A 20,990-nucleotide genomic window follows, 5' to 3' on the forward strand; every position below is an offset into this window, starting at 1 on the left:
TAGAGTGTTTCTGCATATTCTTTGGGTCGCTAATTTCAAACATGCGTTAAAAGTTTTGTAATGTGAAAGGTTCTGTCACAAATTATAATTTTATGAAATCATGATTTCAACATTACAAATATCTCTTACATGGCGTAAAAAGTTGCGTACCACATCCAAAAAAAAACATAGTGATACAAACAGTATGGACACCAGATCAAAAATGGTCTTTCCTCTTTCGTTTGTATGTTATGTCAACCTTCCAAACCACACTCCAAGTGTAATCTCCTATCATGACTTCATGCTACCTCTCTTGGTAGCGTTTTTCCATAACTAAAATGCCGTGATGAAACCGTATACCATGCTCCTCGTTCACATCACCCAAGTTATCGCGGAAAAAGTCCAAATGAGAATGCAAATACTGTAGTACAACTTTAAGGGCATGCGGCATCCAAGCTTTTGGTAGCTTTCAATTACATTTGACACGACCATAGCGTGGTTTTCTCTTCTATAGTCACCAAGAAATCATTCCACTGTCATTCAAAAATCCTGTCAAGCACTTTCTTCCAAAACAGTCATCGAATCCTCCAGTTCTTTTGATGCCAACATTTTCCTTATTCGGGGCCCAACAAGTACTCCACCCTTTACTTGAGGTTCGAAAAGGTTTGCAAACAATGAAATAATCTGTTGAAAGGCCCAACTTGCTGGACCCAATGCTTTTACAACTGTTTAGCAAGCTCAAGTTTTATATGTGAAGGTGGAAGGAATACTTTACGCCTTCCAACGAGGGGTACGTTTTTGACATTGTGGAAATCTGAGGTGAGTTCTTCGCGTACTGGTCCTTCTTTTATCAAGTAGTGCTGCTCATCTGCTCTGCTAATCCACAAATAAAAAAAAGCAAGAATGTTTGGTATAGCCACCTTGCCAGGCCCGGATTTAGGGGGGGCAGAGGGGGCAGTTGCCCCAGGCCCCCGACTTTTGAAGGGCCCCCCTATGTGAAAAAAAATGTGATTTTGTGTTATTTTTTTCCTTTTGGCCTTTAAAGTTTCTGCAAAATGCTGTGCAGTACTGGACTAATGCTACTGTAGAAGTAGAGGTGGTTTTTGCACGGGGGCCCCCGATCTAAAAGTGCCCCGGGCCCCCCATCAGTTAAATCCGGCCCTGCACCTTGCAAACCCAACAAGAAAGTAATATTTAAAAATTTTCATACACGTCCCAATTGTGGTTTTTGTACTGTGTGAAGTTCATCAATACTTTATCAGATTCGCGATTTTTCATTCAAACAGAATGTGCAATTTAGTAGCTTAAACCATCCAGTTTGGGTCTCTGAGGCATTTCATTTGCTTTTCTACTCTTTCGTGCCAAATTAAACCATCCAAACACATGCTACCCTATCACATGTACGTTGCAAACTCCACTAGTCTCTAAAGTTCTTGCCTTCAACGGCTGACTAAGTAATAATCAACAATGACTTAGCCACCAGCCCACTCTCCCAAAAAATGTAACCAGTTGTAAACAGTCAAAATTTCGACCAATTACATTTTTTAAATTTCCGCGTTACAAGTTTGTAGCTTTTCACCATCATCTAGCATTCTAGCGAGTGATGAAAAAGAACAATAAATGATTTAAGCAGGTTGTGTGATATCGAACAGAAACTTTATTAAAATCATAATCTCAATTAATGCACAATATTTTGATTAATTTTCAATATCAGTAAAAACGTATTTTGCAAATATCTTGCAAACTTTTGACATTAGACAAAAACTAGCACCAAATTCGGTATCAGCGACCCCAGAAACATACAGAAACACTGAATAAGATGGATAAACAAAAAAATGTTGTCTTGTGTAATAATGAATTATGATTGAAACAAGTAAAGTAATAGACGGATAACGGGTTACATTGAAGCGGGTTATGAAACACCCACAGAAGTGACATCACAGTGAAAGTCCTACCTCCAGAAGTTGCCGCTCTCTGGCCTCCCGTTCCAGTCTTTGTTGCTCCGACTTCTGCTGACGGAGCAGTTTTGTTCGGGATTTCTGTTCATCTAACTGTCGCATCTTCAGCTCTGATCAATGATGTATTTTAACTCAATGTTGTGGAGATTTATTTGAACAATATCACTGTTAATGTGACGCACATGTTGAAGAAGTCTTTGAAATTTATTCACAACCAATCAACTATGATGGTAACGCAACAGGTGGCAATGTGATGGCATAGTTTCTGAGGCTAGGGCAAGGCAACTATGTCTATTATGCAAGTGGTAAAAAATCCAAAATAGTAGAACAAAAATATCAAGCATGCTAAAAATAAGTCATGGCAAGTGTGCGACAAAGTCCAAATAACAATTTATCAGGTTGAAGATCGCGATTTCACGTATTGAGTAAAATTTACAGCAGTTCAGTTTTGAAAGTACAAATAAATTTAGTTTACGAGCAGTAATAACAATGTCTAAGCAAATTATGAAGGGCATTTGGTCATATATTAATAAAGCGGAGCGACAGACGTTAGAGAGGAATTCTGGGGACAGCAAGCCATTCTCACATCAAAGTCACTCAACATAGCCATACAACGTGATCCAAAAGATACAGTCACCATCAATTAACAAAAAATGGGATAGGCAATTTAACATATTGTAGTAAAGAACAACTACACGCCCAGTCAAGTTAAAAATAAACCTTTGTTTAAATACTGAACATACAGCACACATAATCCTACTCACTAACTGCAGTGTCAGAATAAGATTGAGAAAAATAAACAGCGCTTAGGAAAAGCTCCGTTCATGCTTGAAAGTTACTGAATATTCCAAAAGAGATTTCGGTGAAGTGAAGTTGATTTCTCCAAAACAGTTGTTGTTGTTCGAGTTAATTATAAACAAATTTGTTAGCTAGACATAATATTGAGTAAAACGGCGACTTACCGGCTTGCTTAGTTCTTTCTTCGGCTTCTTTCCACAATCTCTCTTCTATCGCAAGTTTTGCTGAGTCATCTTGATCCATCGTTTCACAATGACGGTTGCTGCAAATAAGTTCACAACATAATTGATATATCACGACAAAAATTATGCAAACGTTTGTACAATATTACCTGATATAACTGCACCATCTTTGTGCATATATAGTGCTTGCAAGGCACAAACAAAATAAACAAAGGTTTTTTTACTCCCTGTCAAAAGCGCTTTACACAAAAACAGTCAACACAGCGGGGATGCCAAAGTGCGCCTTCCTGCGAATGGTAGCTTCACATACAAGGCTGATCGCCACAGAGCGACTGCATCGTCATAGACACAAGACGACGCGCATAATATTATAGATTGAGCAACATGGTAACAATGCAGATATATTTTAAAAAGAGTTTTGTGGCTATGGAACCGGATAGGTGAACCTGCTGTTCGAGTGTCCAACTGTCCATCGCCACAACGTTCATCGTAATGAATTCACAAGTCAATTAGCGGCAATGAGAGTCAAATTGAAGATATCATAACGAAGAAAATTTGATTACAAGTTCCCTCAATCATAATTTTTGTTTCGTTTTAGTGAAACTGCTGCCAAAACAGTTTGTCAACAGGATTTTTTATTTGCCACATGCCCACAATTATTTATTTGCCCACACGCATCATTTTATCATCCTTTTCCATGATTTTTTCAAAAGATAACCTGCATTGCTATTTATAAAAATCTCTATTTTATGTGCAAGAAATTGGAACATTATTGAGCGTTTCTGCTAGAAAAAGTAACATTACCAACCTTAAGAAAATCTACTGAACGAGCACAACAAAGTATCTCACCTAGTCGCACCCAGTAACTGGCTTGCACCACTCGAGAGTTTATTGAGCAACGAACCACCATGCTCCAGCAAGCTCCATACCTGCTCAAGTTCATCCTGGGGAATTTCAGTCCACTATAACACAAAGACAAAATGAAAATAAATATAATGAAACAACAGTTGTTTAACGTCAAAAGTGACCAACAAGACCAAAAACGACTTTGTGAAAGACACTAGTAGAAAGTGATACTAATAATGCTAAGTAATAGTTTTGTTTGGTTATAAATTGTAGCTCTACAACTGTTTATATTCTTTAGCAACTGTCTTTTTTTAATTTGTATCATATCTACAATGTAAACACATTATTACCTTGACCTATTCTCACTGCTTCACTAAAAAAAAGTACAACCGATACCGTTTTTAAGTCTTTGGTATTACCCGACGACCGACGTGCAATGTAACCCAAGCCAGTAGCAAATATACCAACCACTCAACTGGTTGAAACTAACGCTGATGTACCACCAGAAAAAACTTTCAGTTTGGTGTGGAGGAAAAAATTTAACACGGAAATGTTAAACCTTGTTTGATGTGGTGTGAAGGTAACTATCTCTTCAGAAGTGCAGTGCCAATTGCCCAATTGTTACTAACCAACGATTCCTTAAGCTGATGTTATTTTCCTCATACCAGTTTATATCGCTTGATCTGTTGGTAATGTTACAGGTTTTGCTGGCTTTTTTTATCAAGCACTCGTGTTGGAATTCCAACCGCCTTTTCTTGATTAAAGAGTAATGCTCCATTTCAAGTAACATAAACCTGACATAAATCGAAAGTGTAAATTGCTGGATGAATGCAACCTGTAATGCGAGGTTGAACACTAAGGCACAGCAACGTCCTCTTGTGCGAAATTATAGAAACAGTTGGCACTCAGTAGTTGTCACGAGGAATCTAAGCGCGGTACATCACACAACGGAAACAATTCAAACTGTAGAAAATGTGAGATCATGGGTTCGAATTCCAGGAGCATTTCTTGTTTCGCCGCAAATATCGCTTGAATGAAATCAAAACAAACGCGCCAAAGCAAAGTGGAAGGTATGTATCCATTAAACACTCTGGAATTACAGTAATGCGATTGCACTTGTTATAAAAATATCTATTTTAAACTCCTGCAATACCTTTCCAAACTTGTAACCGAAAATTTTCGAATATTTGCACAGGTGCATATTGACAAACAAATATTATATTCAGTGTTGATGACGGGCTGCACTGCACCACGGTGCATTGTATTCGTGATGATAATGTCTGTTGTTCATGTGTGCGAAGTTAGGCAGCTCTCAAATGCGCAAAACCACTGAGTTAAAATTAAAAAAACTAGCAAAGTCACCTCTTTCGAATCTCCTTTCTGCTCATAGAAAGTCCCCACTTTCAGACGAGGATCAAATGAGAAGTTGTCGCGTTGCATATCTGCCACGTCGTTGCCTTCAAGATGCTGCGAAAACATCGAGCGATGAATTTAAATGCCCTGGGATCCAGTTCGGCATTTCATTAAACTACATAGGCCAATGCAATCTAGTAAAGAAGGGATATTATTTGCTGGGAGTTCAGCCTTCGTAGTAGAGCCATGTGATAGGGACCTGTCAACTGTATGCAACAAAAGCGATTATTGTTACTTAAAACGACTCGTGTGGCAACATAACATAATCTACAAATTCATTCAGATACCAGATATGTACCATGCATGTGGCTCAAGGGCGTGTTGGTGGCAGCATTTACACAATGGACTTGAAAGTTGTTTTTTCGACACAAAGAATTTTGCTTCATCCATTACGTTTTATGTCCGTACTTCATTCCAGAATTGAAAAAAAAAAACAATTTTATCATGAGTCAATGTTTCCAAACAACAGTTTAACAAACATAGAGTTTGGAAACATCACTTCTGTGGCTTCAACATCAATAAGATTTACGCTACTTTCAATCCTCGGATAGTCGCAAAACTTTGCTTACGGTACCTTCAAAATATCTTCGAAAGTGTTCATTTTCCTGCCTTCTGGAGAGATGTAGCACACTTTGCCGCTTAATTCATTGTTAAAATGCTGGAAATGAACCTGAAATAGAACAGAGTTGTTATAAGTACAGTATAATCAATGTCACACTTGTTTAAAAAAAAATCTTAAAGAGAAGAGTGGGCCTGCTAGCCTTAGCCTACGGTCTCAAAGCAAATTAAACATTAGCTACCGTTTAAGCTCAGACTGACAAAATTGCTTCTCTAATAGTCTAATATTACATCCATAGTATAAAATTACTATGTAAATATTATTATGTAGATATTATTACAGTCAAAATTGAGTTGTTTGCATTGATCTGAGTCCAAGTGTTACAAATGTCAAGTAAGTGAATGCAAATCATGTTCAAACTGAAAACAAACAAGAACAAACCTCTCTTCTCCATCCTCGATCCAGAGGGAGCATTGCGCCTTCTTCCTCCTTACTAAAACTCCTTTCTTTTTTTTCTTGCTCGTCTATCACAAAGAAAACATATGAATAAGTGTTGCACAAATTTAGGAAATTAAATAATGTTGTCAACGAATTTTCACTATTTTTTTATCTTCAGAGATACAAGGAAACTTTTCTAAATCAATTTTTTGCTCTATATCCGATTTTGCAACAATTTTTCTCTAGCACATCAGGTTTTTAAAATGTTTCCACAATAAGTATTTAACAATATCTATGAACCAAGCAAAACTTTGTTTTATGTTTGTTCAAACCCTTATGCTGAAATTCACACTGTGCAAGCCTTTAAAGCTAAAACTTAACAACAACAAAAAATGAAAATATCTTAAAACTCTAATGTAGTAGAAAAAAACAACATAAATGTTTAGGGAATACAAATACACGTTAAAAATTTTGGGGGCACATAAAGTCATCTCTGTTCGAAATTAGTGTCGACCAGGACTCCCTTCCTCTTCAAAACTTTGGAACTAGTCACTTTTTTTCGCCCATTTTTAAATAAAACATTGTTTTGTCTTATAGAAAACCGTTCAATGTCAGTTTTTTCGCTTATAATTTGCAGCAGTCCTAATAAACTTATGTTTCACTAAAACGTTTTTTTCCCAAAAAAGCGGTAAACTAACTTTTTTTTCAAAAGTTTTTCTAGCGATAACAATCAATGGTACCGCACATATTGTTTGTCAGTGCACTCAGTTAATGGTTAAGTGTTCATAAACGATAACCATTTTAGTTTTTACGAAATTACTTGATCATGAATGATGAAACATTCAAATAACACACATGTTGATTGGATCTAGTCATAGGTCTAGTCCTCGCAAAATTGTATGATGGTTGCATCCATCTCCTCGAAACCCTCATTGCACACTTCTACGGTGAGTTACGCTCAAATCACCAAAGCAGATGCAAAGCAGAACTTTTACCGAAAGAAATTTCGGTTTTACGGAGCAGATATTGGTTTGCTTTACCTGAGTCTTTATCTGACAAGATTTCAGTTGGTGGATTCTGAATTTTGTGAAAGAGGGGATCAGTATGACGTGAGGCAACACCTGTGAAAACAGAAAATAATCAGAAAACAACGCCATAATTGCATTGAACAAAAAGCGACGTTCCTGCAATATATCATCATGCTAAATTAGCAACATAAACACACCTTTAGGAAGATTTCAAATATAAATGCTTTAGCGTTGATATGCAGCCACAAGTTGCCTTGTGCTCACATACCATGGTGTGATTTGCGACTTCAAAGAATGAAACATGGCAACGTTACAATTAATAATTCAAAAAGGACTCATATCTCTCGAAACCATGACAATATATTTACCTTCCAATTTTGAGATCGAACCAGCATCCATATCTTTTTCGCCAAGAGCCTGATGCTGCAAAATCACATACCGCAAGACAAGAAATTACATGAGTATGAATTACTTCGCAGGACATCACGCTAAAAGGTTGGCTGGGAAAACTGCCGATTGGACCATAAAGCATGTGTGAAGGATATAACTTAACTATTTTGGTTACCATTGCAGTTTGTAGACCACTTTCCTAGACGATTCACATATGCACGAATATACCGCTTGAAATACAATATACATGTCGATAGCGACGTGACAAAGACTGCGGGTGACTTTGAAGAAGCTTCGTGGTCCACCAAGAAAAAGTTTTAAAAGATGGGAAATACAAGTAGCAATTCGCTGTGCCAAAAAACAAAAACAGGTTATGTCAAGAAATACATGATTTAACAAAAAATCAAGAACAACTAAGAGCAGTTTGAAAAGAGTCTGCCTTGAACGTTCAAATAACTAGCTACCGCGTAAAACTTCATTTTTGTGCAATTTTTTGTCAACATTAGTGATTGTAGATTTTACCTTTTTCATCTCGTGATTCTTTCCAGACGCCTCTTGCTTGCTCAGCATTTCTAATTCTCTAGTTAAGTTTATTTGCTGGGTCTGTAGTCGCCCCATTTCGGCTGCCACAGTGGCTGTGAGTAAATCGTTTATTTTGTTTAAGTCTTTCGGTTGGCCTCCTGCCAAGAGATTTTTGTAGGCTGATAGTATCACTTTGTCTACGCCTTCCAATGAATGAGGCACAGCCAAGTTACCTTGCTCTGAAGCCAAGGTAGCCGAAAGTCCTTTTTCGGGCACGGTGCCTGGCGAAGACATTGCTTGATTGGTGCTGATGTTCGACGATGAAGTAGAACAGGATTTTCCGTTCGCTGAATTCAAAGGCAGGTGCTTTTCCGATTTCTTTGGCAAGTCTTCACGATGCAAATTTAACCCTTCAACTGCTGGTTTATGAAGCAGTTTCGAATCTGGTTTTAATTTCACCAAAGACATTGGAACATCAGAGTTTTCAATGGCGTCCGGTGGATGGGAGTTTCTGCAGGAAGGAGAAACACTGCGTTGTCCATTTTTCATTTTACCTCCGGTGGATCTCGCATCCGCTTTAGAAAGCCCGCTAATTGATGTCGGATTCGCTTGCTTCCTTCTCCTGTGGGACGCGTCAGCAGCCACAGCAGGAGGATGAGGAGAAAGAATGTTAGAATGACTTCCTTGTTCCCGCTCCACAGACCTATCTTTGTAGGAACTTCCTAGCTTATCCAAGGGCAAAACCCCATCGTTAGCTTTTTCGTAAGTGTTTGTTGGTTCCTTTTTCGGTACCGTTAAGTTCGGTAGATGGTTTTTAGATCCAGCGATTCCTTGCTGTTGAAACTGCTCGAAGATTGCCGCAAGAAATACATCGGTATTGGGATCGCCTGAAAACAAACATAACAATTAAAAATTGTTGGCAACACATTCAAAGACAGGCTGACAGGCAAACCATGGTAGGTTGCTCAATTGCCCATATAATAAATGAATATTATGTAATTTGCTTGAACATAATTAGCAATCAACTTCTGCTTCATAAGAACGACGACGAGCAATGAACCTAGAAAAAAATGTCTAGAGATTTTGCCGACTGGTCTTTGCACTGTTTTGCTCAAAATGAACTGTTGCCAATCAGCTATCCAATAGTTTCTCATTTGCAAATTTAAGAACCACTGTTGGTACGTTAACAATAGATGCAACCTGTCGTAACGCATAACTTAGTAACTGCTCTCAATAAAATTGCCACAGTGCAGTTTCAACTCTTCTTGTGGCATTGTCTCACAATCAATATGCGTAGCTCTGGCGGCAGGCTGCATTCATGTTCTATAACAGGTGAACTATTTTATTGAGTAATTGATTCTGTTGTAGTGTTTCGTCGATTATTAACCGATAGTAGCCTTCAGTTAGGCAATCTTTTACTTTGCAATCTGCTTCTAAAAGTTTTTGTGTACGTGATCTTCTGGAAACTTCTTTGACTTGTTGACCAGAAGAATGAGTACTTGTGACGTAATATTACCCTAGTTTTTGGAAGCTTCTGGTCTAAGCAAACATGTTATAAATAGCCGCGTGATTTGAATACAATTAATATTAGAGGTGTGTTGAAAGTTGTGTGTTATAGGGATTAGAAATTGTAATGAAAAGTATAATGAAGACGATTGCAGAGTTCTAACCGATATTGAATAGATTGTAAAAGTGGAAGTAATTGCCAATTGTAAAGTAGCTGATGCAAGTAGTAGTGTATATTTATTTTGAAATCAACAAAAGTCGTTTGCTGTTCAGAAGTTGATTTCTTTATGTGCTGGAAGTGGTGAACCATTCGTCAGTTCAAGCATTTCATCTATTATAATTATCTCTCAAGTAGAACTATTCGACCATTTAATTGACTGTTTAACGTTTGGTATCCCAATAAACTACGTCATCTTTCCAAAGTCTTCTTGCGTACAAAAACTAGAAAGAATTGTGACAGGCATCAAAACATGTTAAAATCACTTCTTTATTCCTCGTCGCTTTGTTCACTCTTTTTTTTACTTTACATATTGCACCTATTCGCCCAGAGTAACAACTAAAAACTATATCTTAAAAGCGTTTCACCTGTAAAAGGCGTGTTATTTGCGCCACCAAATGGAAGGGGTATGTTTGTGTTTTGGTCAGTCGTTGACGAAGTCTTGTAATCTGAAAGATTGGGATCTTTTTTTATTTGGCTCTTATTATAGGAAGACGAAGTTGGTGGTTTGGTTGAGGTTTTACGTGGTGTTGGCTGTGATGCAGCTAGCTTGGTTGACGATGATGAATGCTGAAAAATACAGGCAACGATATTGAACGAGACGAAAACTACATCTCAAAGTCAGTCTTCATTCGCAAAAAATAATGCTAGTTGAAGCTTAAAACATTGCTATGCGATAAAATTCGAAAAGTTGCGGCGTAAAAGCAGCAACATCATAGTATTAAAAAGCCTTCGTTTATGAATGATCTCTCTTTCGTTGTTAAGCCGTAAGACGTGTTTCATTCGTACATGAAAATGCACTCACTTCCATTCGTAATGCTTTGATCTACAATCTCCATTTCTATGCAAATCTAAACATTGTCACCTGGTTTAAACTCATCAGTTGCTCCATAGTTTGTGAAGTGCCAAAGTAAGGTGGCATTGAAGCAGCCACCCCTGGAAGACCGGAGGTGCCAGAGAGAAGTTGCTGGTAGATTGACTGGGACAACTGCTGTTGCAGTTTATCGGATTGAGAGGTCTTCGAAAAAAACGTATAAATCAAAATCAAATTGGAATCATTACAAAAACTTTTGATTTTGAAATACATTGGTGACAACCCACTTACAAACTGCATCTAACAAGAAAAACCAGTGTTTACTGCTACTCTTTTAGCTAGCACATCCTTTTCATTTATTTTTATTGAGAATTCCTCAAGCCGTTCATTTTAGACACTCAACACTGTATTGTAGAACATAATCTACATCAGCTGCGTGATGGTTAGAAATTATTTCTTATTTATAAATTCCACGTGACTAAAACAGAGTTGAAACAAATCACTTCTAAACTGTCTTGGCATAAGCATCATGACCTTTGCCTAATACCCATATAACCATAATTACCCATACCCCATATGAAACAATTTTGAATAAAAAAAATTACGTCTTCTCGTTGTCCACGCAGCCCCCCGGATTGCCGTCGGTCAGTGGGAATGTTGATGACTGACAGGGCTGCCTGGATTTGATTTTGCTGCTGCTTCAATTGCAATTGCTGGAACATGAATTGTTGCTCCATCTGCTTCATCATTTCCCTCTGTGAAATCATTCAGTTCGAAAAATCGTAAGAAGTTGTTGCAACAATTACAGACGATGCTGATGACAAACATCATTTTTTTGGTAGTTTCATATGATATTCCACCCAGCCAATGCTGTAACTCAGTTAGAAACATAAACTAAAAACGCAGTGGCCTCATGTGAACACTATGGACATTGGACAGTCATATCGGCATGGTCGCTGCTTGGATGGTTAATTCTGTATCTTCCATGTATTAAAAAGTGTATGAAATTATTATGATAAAGTGTATGAAATTGAAGTCAATACTTTTCGTTTTCAAGGAAAAAATTTAGGTCAAATGGTAGAATTCGTGTAACCAACAGAAACTATATGCGAAACAAATGTCAAAGAAAACTAGGAAGACACAGAGACGACACTGAAGTTATGCGCTGTAATAGGAAATCGTTTGATTCATGTTCGTTGATATTTTTTAATTGTGCTGTTGGTGAATGTACGTAACCAGTCATCGACTGTCCTTTTTGTTCTCTTTCCTTTTTTTCTTTTATATAGACAGCATACAAAAGTAGTAACTAGTAAAAACTAAACTGTTCAGTTGTTGACTTTTGAAAGCTAATCTAGCCACAATTGGCGAGGCCATCAGCAGACATATTGCTCTTAAATTTGGACCATCAGTTAACCGAGCTTCAAACAATATATACTCGTTTTGATTCTTACCTGTATCATTTGATCTGTTTCCGTCGACGGCTTTGGCATTGCGTTGAACTCCTAAAATTAAACATGTTCAGCTCATGAAATAAGTTACTTCTACTTGGTTTATATAATCAACTTGCATCAATGTGCGAACTGCGAACATCATCATTGGCCATGCAACTTCTTTAATTCAAACGAAAAGAAATAGATAAACTTCAATGTAAGGTAGTCACAAGAAAGCTAACCATCAGCATCAGCTGTAACATATGGTTTGCAAGCGATTACTGTTTGCCGCATTCACAAATACGTTTACTTAGTCAAACCACACGGTCCGCGTTTACGCTCGTAACTCGTGTAGAGAGAAACTAAGGAGTGTATGTGCTTTCACAAGTAAACTGACTTAAAAATACACGTACTTGGGGTCTAATAAGTGATTAATTTGATTATTAATTACAATATACAAAATTAAAAATTCCTTTCAGATGCAAATTGGACCTAATACGAGGTTGGATTGCTCAAGCGAATCCAAAACCTTCGAATAAATCTGAAAATAAAAACAATTTATCTTCTACTAATGGACAAACTAGAGCAAGAGAAATAGCGTCACACCGAACAAAGAAGCGTTAAGTTTTTGATTAAAAAACTCAACGCGTCGTACCTTTCCTGCTCCCTTGGTATCCTTAGCATGAGCTGGTGAAGGTTGGCGACGAGTTTTAGAAGTGGATCGGTTGGATGGACCAGGTGATATGCCGCTTGGTGTCAGTCGTGATGTCGACGCGTTGTTATCAGGCCGAGAAGAATCTTTGTGGACTGGAACGCAAGAAAATAGTTAGCCACACCATTATCACCGTGAATGTTCAGGAATTGATTGTATTCTCGGCATTGATGTTGTGGCTAATCAATTTTATCATTCACACGACAACTGGAATATTCACTAAATGCAAAATTATTCATTCAGGAATTGATTGTGAATAGTTTTACATTAAGCAAATATTCAAGCTATCACGTGAATTGTAAAACTATTGTTGAAGCAAGTGGTTGTGTTTAGAACCCAATAACCCATCAACACCATTTCTATAAAGCAAATCATACCATGAGCAGGAGATTGGCTCAATGGTCGCTTTTTGTTTGATGGTTCTTTGTACGACGTCGCCGACTTCGCCTCTCCAAGATTTCCCTGCGCAGGACCAGCACCGAGTAACTGTGACAGCATGGCAGGAGGCAAGCCACCACCAAACATTGACAGCAACTGAGCTTGCTGAGCCATCGCCATCCAGTCTGGTCCACCTATGTTTTACAACATTTTTGAGAAAAAGTCGTTTTCTTCAACAATGCATACAAATAAAGACGTCATGATACTTTAGAAACAGTTTGCAGAAGTATGCCCATTGTTGAACGGAAACACAAAACAGTAGAAACATGCGTCGCAGATGCAGTTATCTATTCTACTAAGGTACAGGAAAACAACGACACACAGCATAGCAACGCATTAACAACGCCGGCGTGCTGTATATTAGCTGGTATATACCGTTCACACAAACACTTGTGGTGTTGTTGATGGAAGATTGAGTTAAGTTTGTGAATGAAAAACCATATCACTGTGCCACGATACAAATTTTCAATTGAACAATCAATGAGACCTTTTTACAAACATAGGTAATTAGGTATGCAAAAGTTTTATAAGTTACTAGCTTTATAGTTTTTCTTACCCATGTTTCCAGGAAGCATTCCTGACGGCATTCCAGATGAAGGCATTCCACCTAGTCCTCCAAACGCCAATGCAGCTCCAGGGTTCATGAGAGGAACTCCTCCAGCCTGCATAGCCAACATCTGCTGAAGTGCCAAATCCGACGGTGCTCCGAAGTCTACCAACACAAAAAGATAAGGAATACATTGAAATAATGTAACGAAAGGAAAAAACAAGATTCCCCATTACAAAAGCTTTATAATTTCCGCAAGAAAGCGTTTTTATAGCCTGTTAATGAATTAAAGAATAACGGATGATAAAATGCAACCGAACATATGCAATGGTTAATGCTAAAAAACGAAACCAAACCGTGCATCTACGGTGCAACTAATTACGCCAGCATTTTCCTGACTACACGTCAAATGACAACTATACTTCCATCTTTTGTCAGCATTAACTGACTGTTTCGACGTGATACTTCAGACAACAAACGTTTAACAACACCAAAATTGAGAAACAGAAATTGAAAAGCAAATTAACAAAGCTCGAAACTAGAAGCTCCATTGCATCCGTAGTTCTACAAAGTACGTCTGCTTTTAAAAGTATGTAGGCTGCTACTTTAGCTTACTTTGCAAAGCAGCAGAATCCATCAGTGCCGGGGCTACCGGTATACCTAATTGGGCCGCCAATGCCATTTGTTGTTGGAGGTTTGTCAGATTGTTGTCAGCTGCAGATCCTACTCTTCCAGATGTCTTACTTTGCTTTTTGTTACCATCCATCACAACCAGACGGTAAAGTCAGTATCCAATAAGTACAAAAACAGCTAACTTAGCGAAAGATGGCTTCTCGCATTAGAAATTCTTACCACAATTTTCATGTTTCCTCTGCAAATAAAATAAAATTATAATCCAACTCACCACTAGCTACTAGCCATTAAACACACTGTCTCGTGAACAACACCAGCGGCATAGCCTACATATTCTAAACCAGTGAGAGGGTAAAACCAAGGCTGTGGAATTGAAAGGATAATGACGTGTCCGGCAGGGCCGTAGCAACAAAGAACGTGGCCCCTCCGAACATAAGTCCGGGGCCCCTTCCAACGCAGAAACTGGAATGTGGTACTGTATTTATTTTACACAACATGCAGGGTTCATATTATGTATACACAGTAGAGGGCACAATTCCGCTAATAGCGAAGCTAACGCTTTGGTTAGCGGATTAGCATTTTCGCTAATATTTAGTAATTTTAGCGGACTCGTTAGCGAAAGTAAATTTATTGGAAATCCGCTGGTTTCTTTGTTGAAAGCTAACTTTTACATTAGCTGCGCCCACCACTGTGTGTACATAGGTCTACAGTGACAGTGTGGACATATATTCCATAATTACGCAAAGCGCTTTTTCGAGCCTTGTTCTGCGCAAATTCAATGGGTCATAGTCCAGAGATCTGGCAATCTTGTTTTCGATTGTAATTGCAAGAGCAGAAAGCCTGTCATCTGTCATGGTTGAGCGCAGGATATTCTTGATCAGTTTCATTCTGCTGAAGGTCCTTTTAACACTGGCGATAGTAACTGGTGTGGTCGATCAGAAGAATTCTGATGCAAATGCAAAGATTCGGATATATCTCCTGAAGGCTGTTCTTGTACGTTAAAAAATGCTTGCCGTGACAAGTCCTCTCTCTTTCTCGATGACATAAATAAAACGATTCAATTCCGTTATTAGTTCGTTGGCATCAATGTCTTCCTTTTCTTTTAAATTTTTGCAGTGATTGTCCAGTTCCATTGTCCGCCCCATTAGCTCAGTGGCTACGCGCCCACTCAAGACCACGCGGCGCAAGTTCGACTCTCGGGGTGTGCGCTTGAGCAACCCATTTCAGGACTGCTTTCCATTCAGCGGCACCTAGTGAATGTAATAATATCCTGGCAACAACACTTCAATAATTGGAAAACATCACTCTGCCAACCTCGGTAACCGGCCCTGCATTAAGAGCCTCTACAAGTATGCGAAACTACCAGGAACAACCAATCAAGGCTTTGTCAGTCCGAGGATAAAGATTCAAAACCAACCAACCCAACCATTTTCTCTGAGACACTTCTTCAGGCTGCTAGCGTTGTACAGAAATTCAAACAACTTATACCACTTCACGAGTTGGTCAAAGCGCGAAGAAACAGAAGACATGGCCTGATCAGTGAGAACAAGAAAAAATTACGATTTGAATTTTTCTTCAGCAGAAAGACGACTCGAATCATCAGCACATTCGTAACCAAACATTCTTTTCCTACATCGCACCGTATTTTTTGAAAACACCTGCTCAATACCAATAAGCTCTGCTATTTCGCGTTCATTTGTGACCACGTGGTTAGTGTCCTGTATTTCGATAGTCTTCCAAAAACTTCGGCGGAGGGGCCCTCATTCCTTGCGGGCCTCTGATGTCCGGAGTCGGAGTCGTTAAAAAAAGGTCGACTCCGACGTTCTTGTCAGTTTTTGTGAAAGTAACCGTTTCAATTTCGATCACAACTCAAGTGAAATTTAATTTTAAAAAAAGGACCAAGCCTGTGGCCTTCTCAGATGCGCCTTTGCCTTAAACTTAAAATCATATCACTAAAAAGGATGCAAAAGTAAGTATCTTTTTGTATAAAAAATCAACCAGGTTTGATAACTACAAAAATTTATTGGTAGAGCTTTCGCCGCCGTAAAGGCGGCTTCATCAGTACTCTTATTCAAATAGAATCATTTTGAAATCATTTTTGATTTCAAGTCCTGGGCATGGCATACTTTGGTTTGCAAGCGACAATATCTAATAGATAGCCTAATCGTGAACGAATCAAAACAAAAAAGATGTCGCTAAACAGCCGCAGAACAGTCTCTACTTTCGAAAAGTCTACTACCCCGTCAGTCCGTCACCACAAAAAATCTGTCAGTTTCAAATTCAGCTGAAGCAGCAGTCTATAATGTTGTGAAATAGAATAAACTGTTTCTGGCTTTGCATGAATTTTAGTAAATATTCTCTCCTGCGATCTCCAAATATCCAGTAAGTTGTTTTTCATGAAATCTGAAACAAGACCATTTCCGGATCTACAAACCTTTCCACACACTGCCAATCGTGTAAAAAATGTGTGAAACCAGAAAAATAATTGCGTGCATAACACATTTTCGAATGATCAAAAGGTGTGAAAGGGCGTCACAAGTCCAAACATTAGACTAGTCTAGGGTAAATCAAAATTTTACAAAAAATATGACTTAGACTACTGGGTTTCTTTAGTGTTAAAATCATGTACTTTCCTCTTTCTTATTAACTAACTGCTGCTCCGCTCAGTTTTGAGCAAACTGCCTTCTCATTATCTCAAATTTTCGTACCACAAATCAACACTTCAAGTAATTATTTCTATGCATATTCCTAATACCATTTTTATTATAGCTGTTTTAAGTTGTTCTCAAAATGCTTTGGACAAACCAAACACTGTATATTTCTTTGACCTCTCAAGCAAACTTCGGCGGCCATAGTTAAAAATCGAAAGGAATGCTTTCTAATCACATCCAAGATATGCATTGCAAAAAGTGGAATTCCAATAAAAATAAGGGCGAAACAAGTTAAACAGCTTTAAAGACAAACGTCTGAAAAAAAAAAACACAACGTCCACATACATATTCAATCCGATAATAAATAGGATTCTAGAAACAGAATAAAATATCAGAAGAGGTACACACATAGCAGCAGTGACGCACAAATGTGGCTGCGTTAAAAAAGGGTACTAACTAAACCACTTTTCGTCGTAAGCAACATAAAACGGGGCACTGTAAACCACTCAACAACCACATTTGACATTCATTCAGTAAGCTTTAATCACAGTTGATATTGTGCCATACTGCCCATACAGCAAAGAGTGTTTCAATCTTTACTGTCTAACATCTCCGAGCCACACAGTAAACCTCAACACTGGTATTCTGCAGGTTGATTCTGCATTCATACCATTGCGGAATGCTTCAGTGCAACGTTTCATTCAGCTACAAGCAAGCTTATTCTAACTGCATAAAAATCAATTACATGATAAAGGAAGGTTTGTGAGCGAGACAAAGCAAAGCTTCGTTTCGCTCTGAACTTCGGGACAAGATATCTAATCCTTAAAATCAATGAAAGTGATACTTGTGCGCAGTGCCAAGATATCTATGAACTAAGCTGCAGTTTAATTCATGACCTGTTGAAGAAACGTTCAATATAGCGACGAACAGATGTTTGTCGGTAGTTGAAGAACCACACAACGTTTCTACAAAATGCCTTTATTAAAAGCATTTCAATGCACCCCTGGGCAATACTTTTGACTTTTGTCGTCTGACAATTTTAAACACACGACGTCAGAGAACCGAAAAGTATCTTTTACAGAACAGACCAACGAAAATATGTTGCAGAGATCAGATGAAACGATTTATCACGAAGCGCAGTATTTCAGCCTGCTGTGTTTTCACGATTAGTTACATTAGCTTTAGTGACAATGTCCTTCCGGAACCTCAAGCCATAAATAAGTCTTCTTACACAAGTAGATCACTGTACATGCCACGTAGCGTTTGACAACAATATGATTTGATAAAGGCGCACACTGTGAGTTGGTAACAGCTGGTACAATAAGCTACCACATCACAAAATGTTGCAACAGAAGCCACGAAACTTTGGTAAAGTTATGTATTCAACTTTAACACACATTAAGATGACAGTTGTTTTTAGAAACTCGAAATTGTACTACTGAAGTGCAAAATATCAGCCTTTTCTTTTGATAACATTCAATTCAACAGAACGTAAACATAAATCCGAGTATTGCATAATAAAAAAACGGGGTGACAAAAAGACGTCAAATTAACCCAAAGACAACTAAAAAAAACAACACCGTTAAGTTAACAGCATTCAATTTTACTCTTATCTCTTGAAACAAAATGAATTGACTTGACTTATGAGGACAAAGCGCCTGAAGTTACATGTCATCAAGTTGCAACTAAGTTTAGTAGTGCATTGTGTCATTTCAACGTGCAATCAATTGTAGTAACAGGTAGTCCTACCGAACCGCCAAATCAACTGCTAGTGATTGCTTTTTACAGAACATTCACATTTTATTATCGATTGAATCAATCAGAAATCTTGTATGGCTGCAAATTAAATGCATTTTATCATGCTGGTTTGCACTGCAGTATTCTGAAACCTCTTGCGAGCCACAGACATAATTCGAGATGAAGCTATTTCACTATGGAATTAACTGAAACAAATTTCAGTCAAACGCCGCTGGTTGCTGTAAATCTATGGCTCTGGTATAAAGCTACCTATTTCCGTGTTTATACTGCTCTTTGAATTGTCTTGACCACTGAATGTAATTGTACATAATGCGACAGCCAATGTAGCAAGGTGCTAGACTGCTGTAACCTGCTTTCCGCAACGCCCAGTCCAATCTGCTTAAACTGACAATAAGTTGGCTAACAGGTAATGCGCATCTCATGACAGCAATGGCCGACAAGGAACGTGATAAAACAGAACGCAGCAATAACTATCATTAAACAAGACGTTTCTCTCTTATGCGCAGTTAAACAGACAAAGAAATCACACGCGGCAGCCATAAAGTGCTATGTCGACGCGAACGCCCTTATACCTGTTGACACTAAACCACTAAAACTTTACTTTTGGGACAATATCTGCAACTAAATTAGTTATCAACGGACCATTTCCGGTTGCCTCTGACCTTAGTGACCTCGTGGGAAATCTAATTTTGGTAAGAAGTGGGCTATTTTAAGGATTTCTTACATAATCTGTGTTCTGGAATAAACAGCAACAATATTTAGTGCTCACGACGAACGGTATCAAAACCTTGTGGCGTGCGCGTGAAAGAGAAAGAGCGGTCGCTTTAAACAACACCAAAAATAATCGAGCGTTACGATGAGACAGAAAATGAGTAGTAAGTATGTAGTAACAGTGTGCGTGTCAATGCATACAAATAAAGATTGTGTGTGCGCTTGAATGCGCAACCAAATGTGTTTGTGTGAGTGTTTGGCAATGTAAGCTCTTGTGACTATTTAAGAATAACAGAAACAAAGGAAGAGACAGCACGGCTGGTTTGCTTAAGTTGAAGGAAACTCGTCTGAAGAGAATCAAAGAAATAAACTTTTGTCGTTCAGTAATTAAAGAGGCAGCAAGATGCACGGTAGTAAAGCCACGCGTGCAAGACCAGGGCAAACTCAAGGAAAGAAATTTATCCAAGGTCAGAAACTACTGTAATTTGAAATGCATAGAGTAAAAATTAATGCAACGATATGATGTACCGTGCACAGAATTTTGGCGTTTAGTTCGCCCAGTCTTCGAAGGTATTATTTTTGCTAGTCAAGTAGTTTCTTTGTTTGACTTTGTGACAGTAATTGAACAGATGGCATGCCTATCTATATTTTTGAGGAAATGCTTGGTGCTGTATTTCTTTTGACAAGGCGCTGATGCGATTCAAGATGCGTTTTGTGGCTTCGTGATAAGCGCGTACGTGATGTTAGTTTTTGAATGTGAGAGTTCATGAATTAGAAAGAGATGTTGCAATTCCCTTATTGTTTGTTGCAGCATTTGTATTGCTACCTGTCTGGTAGGAATTTCCTTGTTTTTCTAAAAGCGGCATTGAAAAAGTTCTCATATTTCCATAGATTAGCAGAAAAGAACTCTTTTTGGATCTGTTCCGATCTATAATAGTCGTACCGTATTTAAGTATACGGCACAGTAATTATTTGTATGTGTGTGTTGCAATTAATAACTTAAATATTTTTCCAGCCATACCTTGATTTATTCAATCAGTGCTTGATACAGCTGCTTGTGTAGGGCCAGACATGATCAACCACTCAACCAATAATTGATTTGTTATCAAAGAGTTATTTTTTAATTTCATTATTTACAATTCTGTATGGTTATTTGACAGTAGTAAGAACAAAGCAAAACCACCTAAACGATAGGAAAAAATAAGCAGTATTAACAGCAGTAATATTGAAACATTGTGTGAACTCTTATCAATGGTATTTTTGCTACTGTAGTAGTAAATTTTATGAGGAAAGTATTAAGCAAAGCATGTGTACAATGTACAGTCAATCTGAACATCATTCAAACAAATTAAAAAGTTTGTTTATAAGAGTTCATAAGTTTCTTTTTTATTCATTAATTTCTATCTGTTACTAATACCAAGCTTTTATTTATATTAATTCCATACTGACTACACAATTTA

At 38.0% G+C, this 20,990-nt stretch overlaps 1 protein-coding gene across 5 annotated transcripts in view; it reads right to left on the minus strand.

The window, feature by feature from the left end:
* Positions 1-13,849, minus strand: part of LOC145768197 (bromodomain adjacent to zinc finger domain protein 2B-like) — a 37,854-nt gene extending 24,005 nt beyond the window's left edge. For all 5 annotated transcript variants that reach the window (XM_082579681.1, XM_082579679.1, XM_082579680.1 and 2 more), the window contains exons 1-16: positions 13,787-13,849; positions 13,170-13,364; positions 12,736-12,887; positions 12,102-12,152; positions 11,256-11,405; positions 10,702-10,854; positions 10,205-10,406; positions 8,114-9,000; positions 7,570-7,624; positions 7,214-7,294; positions 6,177-6,259; positions 5,751-5,846; positions 5,126-5,230; positions 3,767-3,879; positions 2,900-2,997; positions 1,935-2,047 (exon numbers count right to left, since the gene is read on the minus strand). In XM_082579681.1, the coding sequence (XP_082435807.1) occupies positions 1,935-2,047; positions 2,900-2,997; positions 3,767-3,879; positions 5,126-5,230; positions 5,751-5,846; positions 6,177-6,259; positions 7,214-7,294; positions 7,570-7,624; positions 8,114-9,000; positions 10,205-10,406; positions 10,702-10,854; positions 11,256-11,405; positions 12,102-12,152; positions 12,736-12,887; positions 13,170-13,364; positions 13,787-13,832 (2,580 nt within the window). In that variant the 5' untranslated portion in view covers positions 13,833-13,849. The remainder of the gene's footprint in view (positions 1-1,934; positions 2,048-2,899; positions 2,998-3,766; positions 3,880-5,125; positions 5,231-5,750; positions 5,847-6,176; positions 6,260-7,213; positions 7,295-7,569; positions 7,625-8,113; positions 9,001-10,204; positions 10,407-10,701; positions 10,855-11,255; positions 11,406-12,101; positions 12,153-12,735; positions 12,888-13,169; positions 13,365-13,786) is intronic.
* Positions 13,850-20,990: the final 7,141 nt, after the last annotated feature.

The sequence above is a fragment of the Aplidium turbinatum genome, chromosome 4, assembly GCF_918807975.1.
Source record: "Aplidium turbinatum chromosome 4, kaAplTurb1.1, whole genome shotgun sequence".
In the NCBI taxonomy this organism is placed as follows: Eukaryota; Metazoa; Chordata; class Ascidiacea; order Aplousobranchia; family Polyclinidae; genus Aplidium; species Aplidium turbinatum.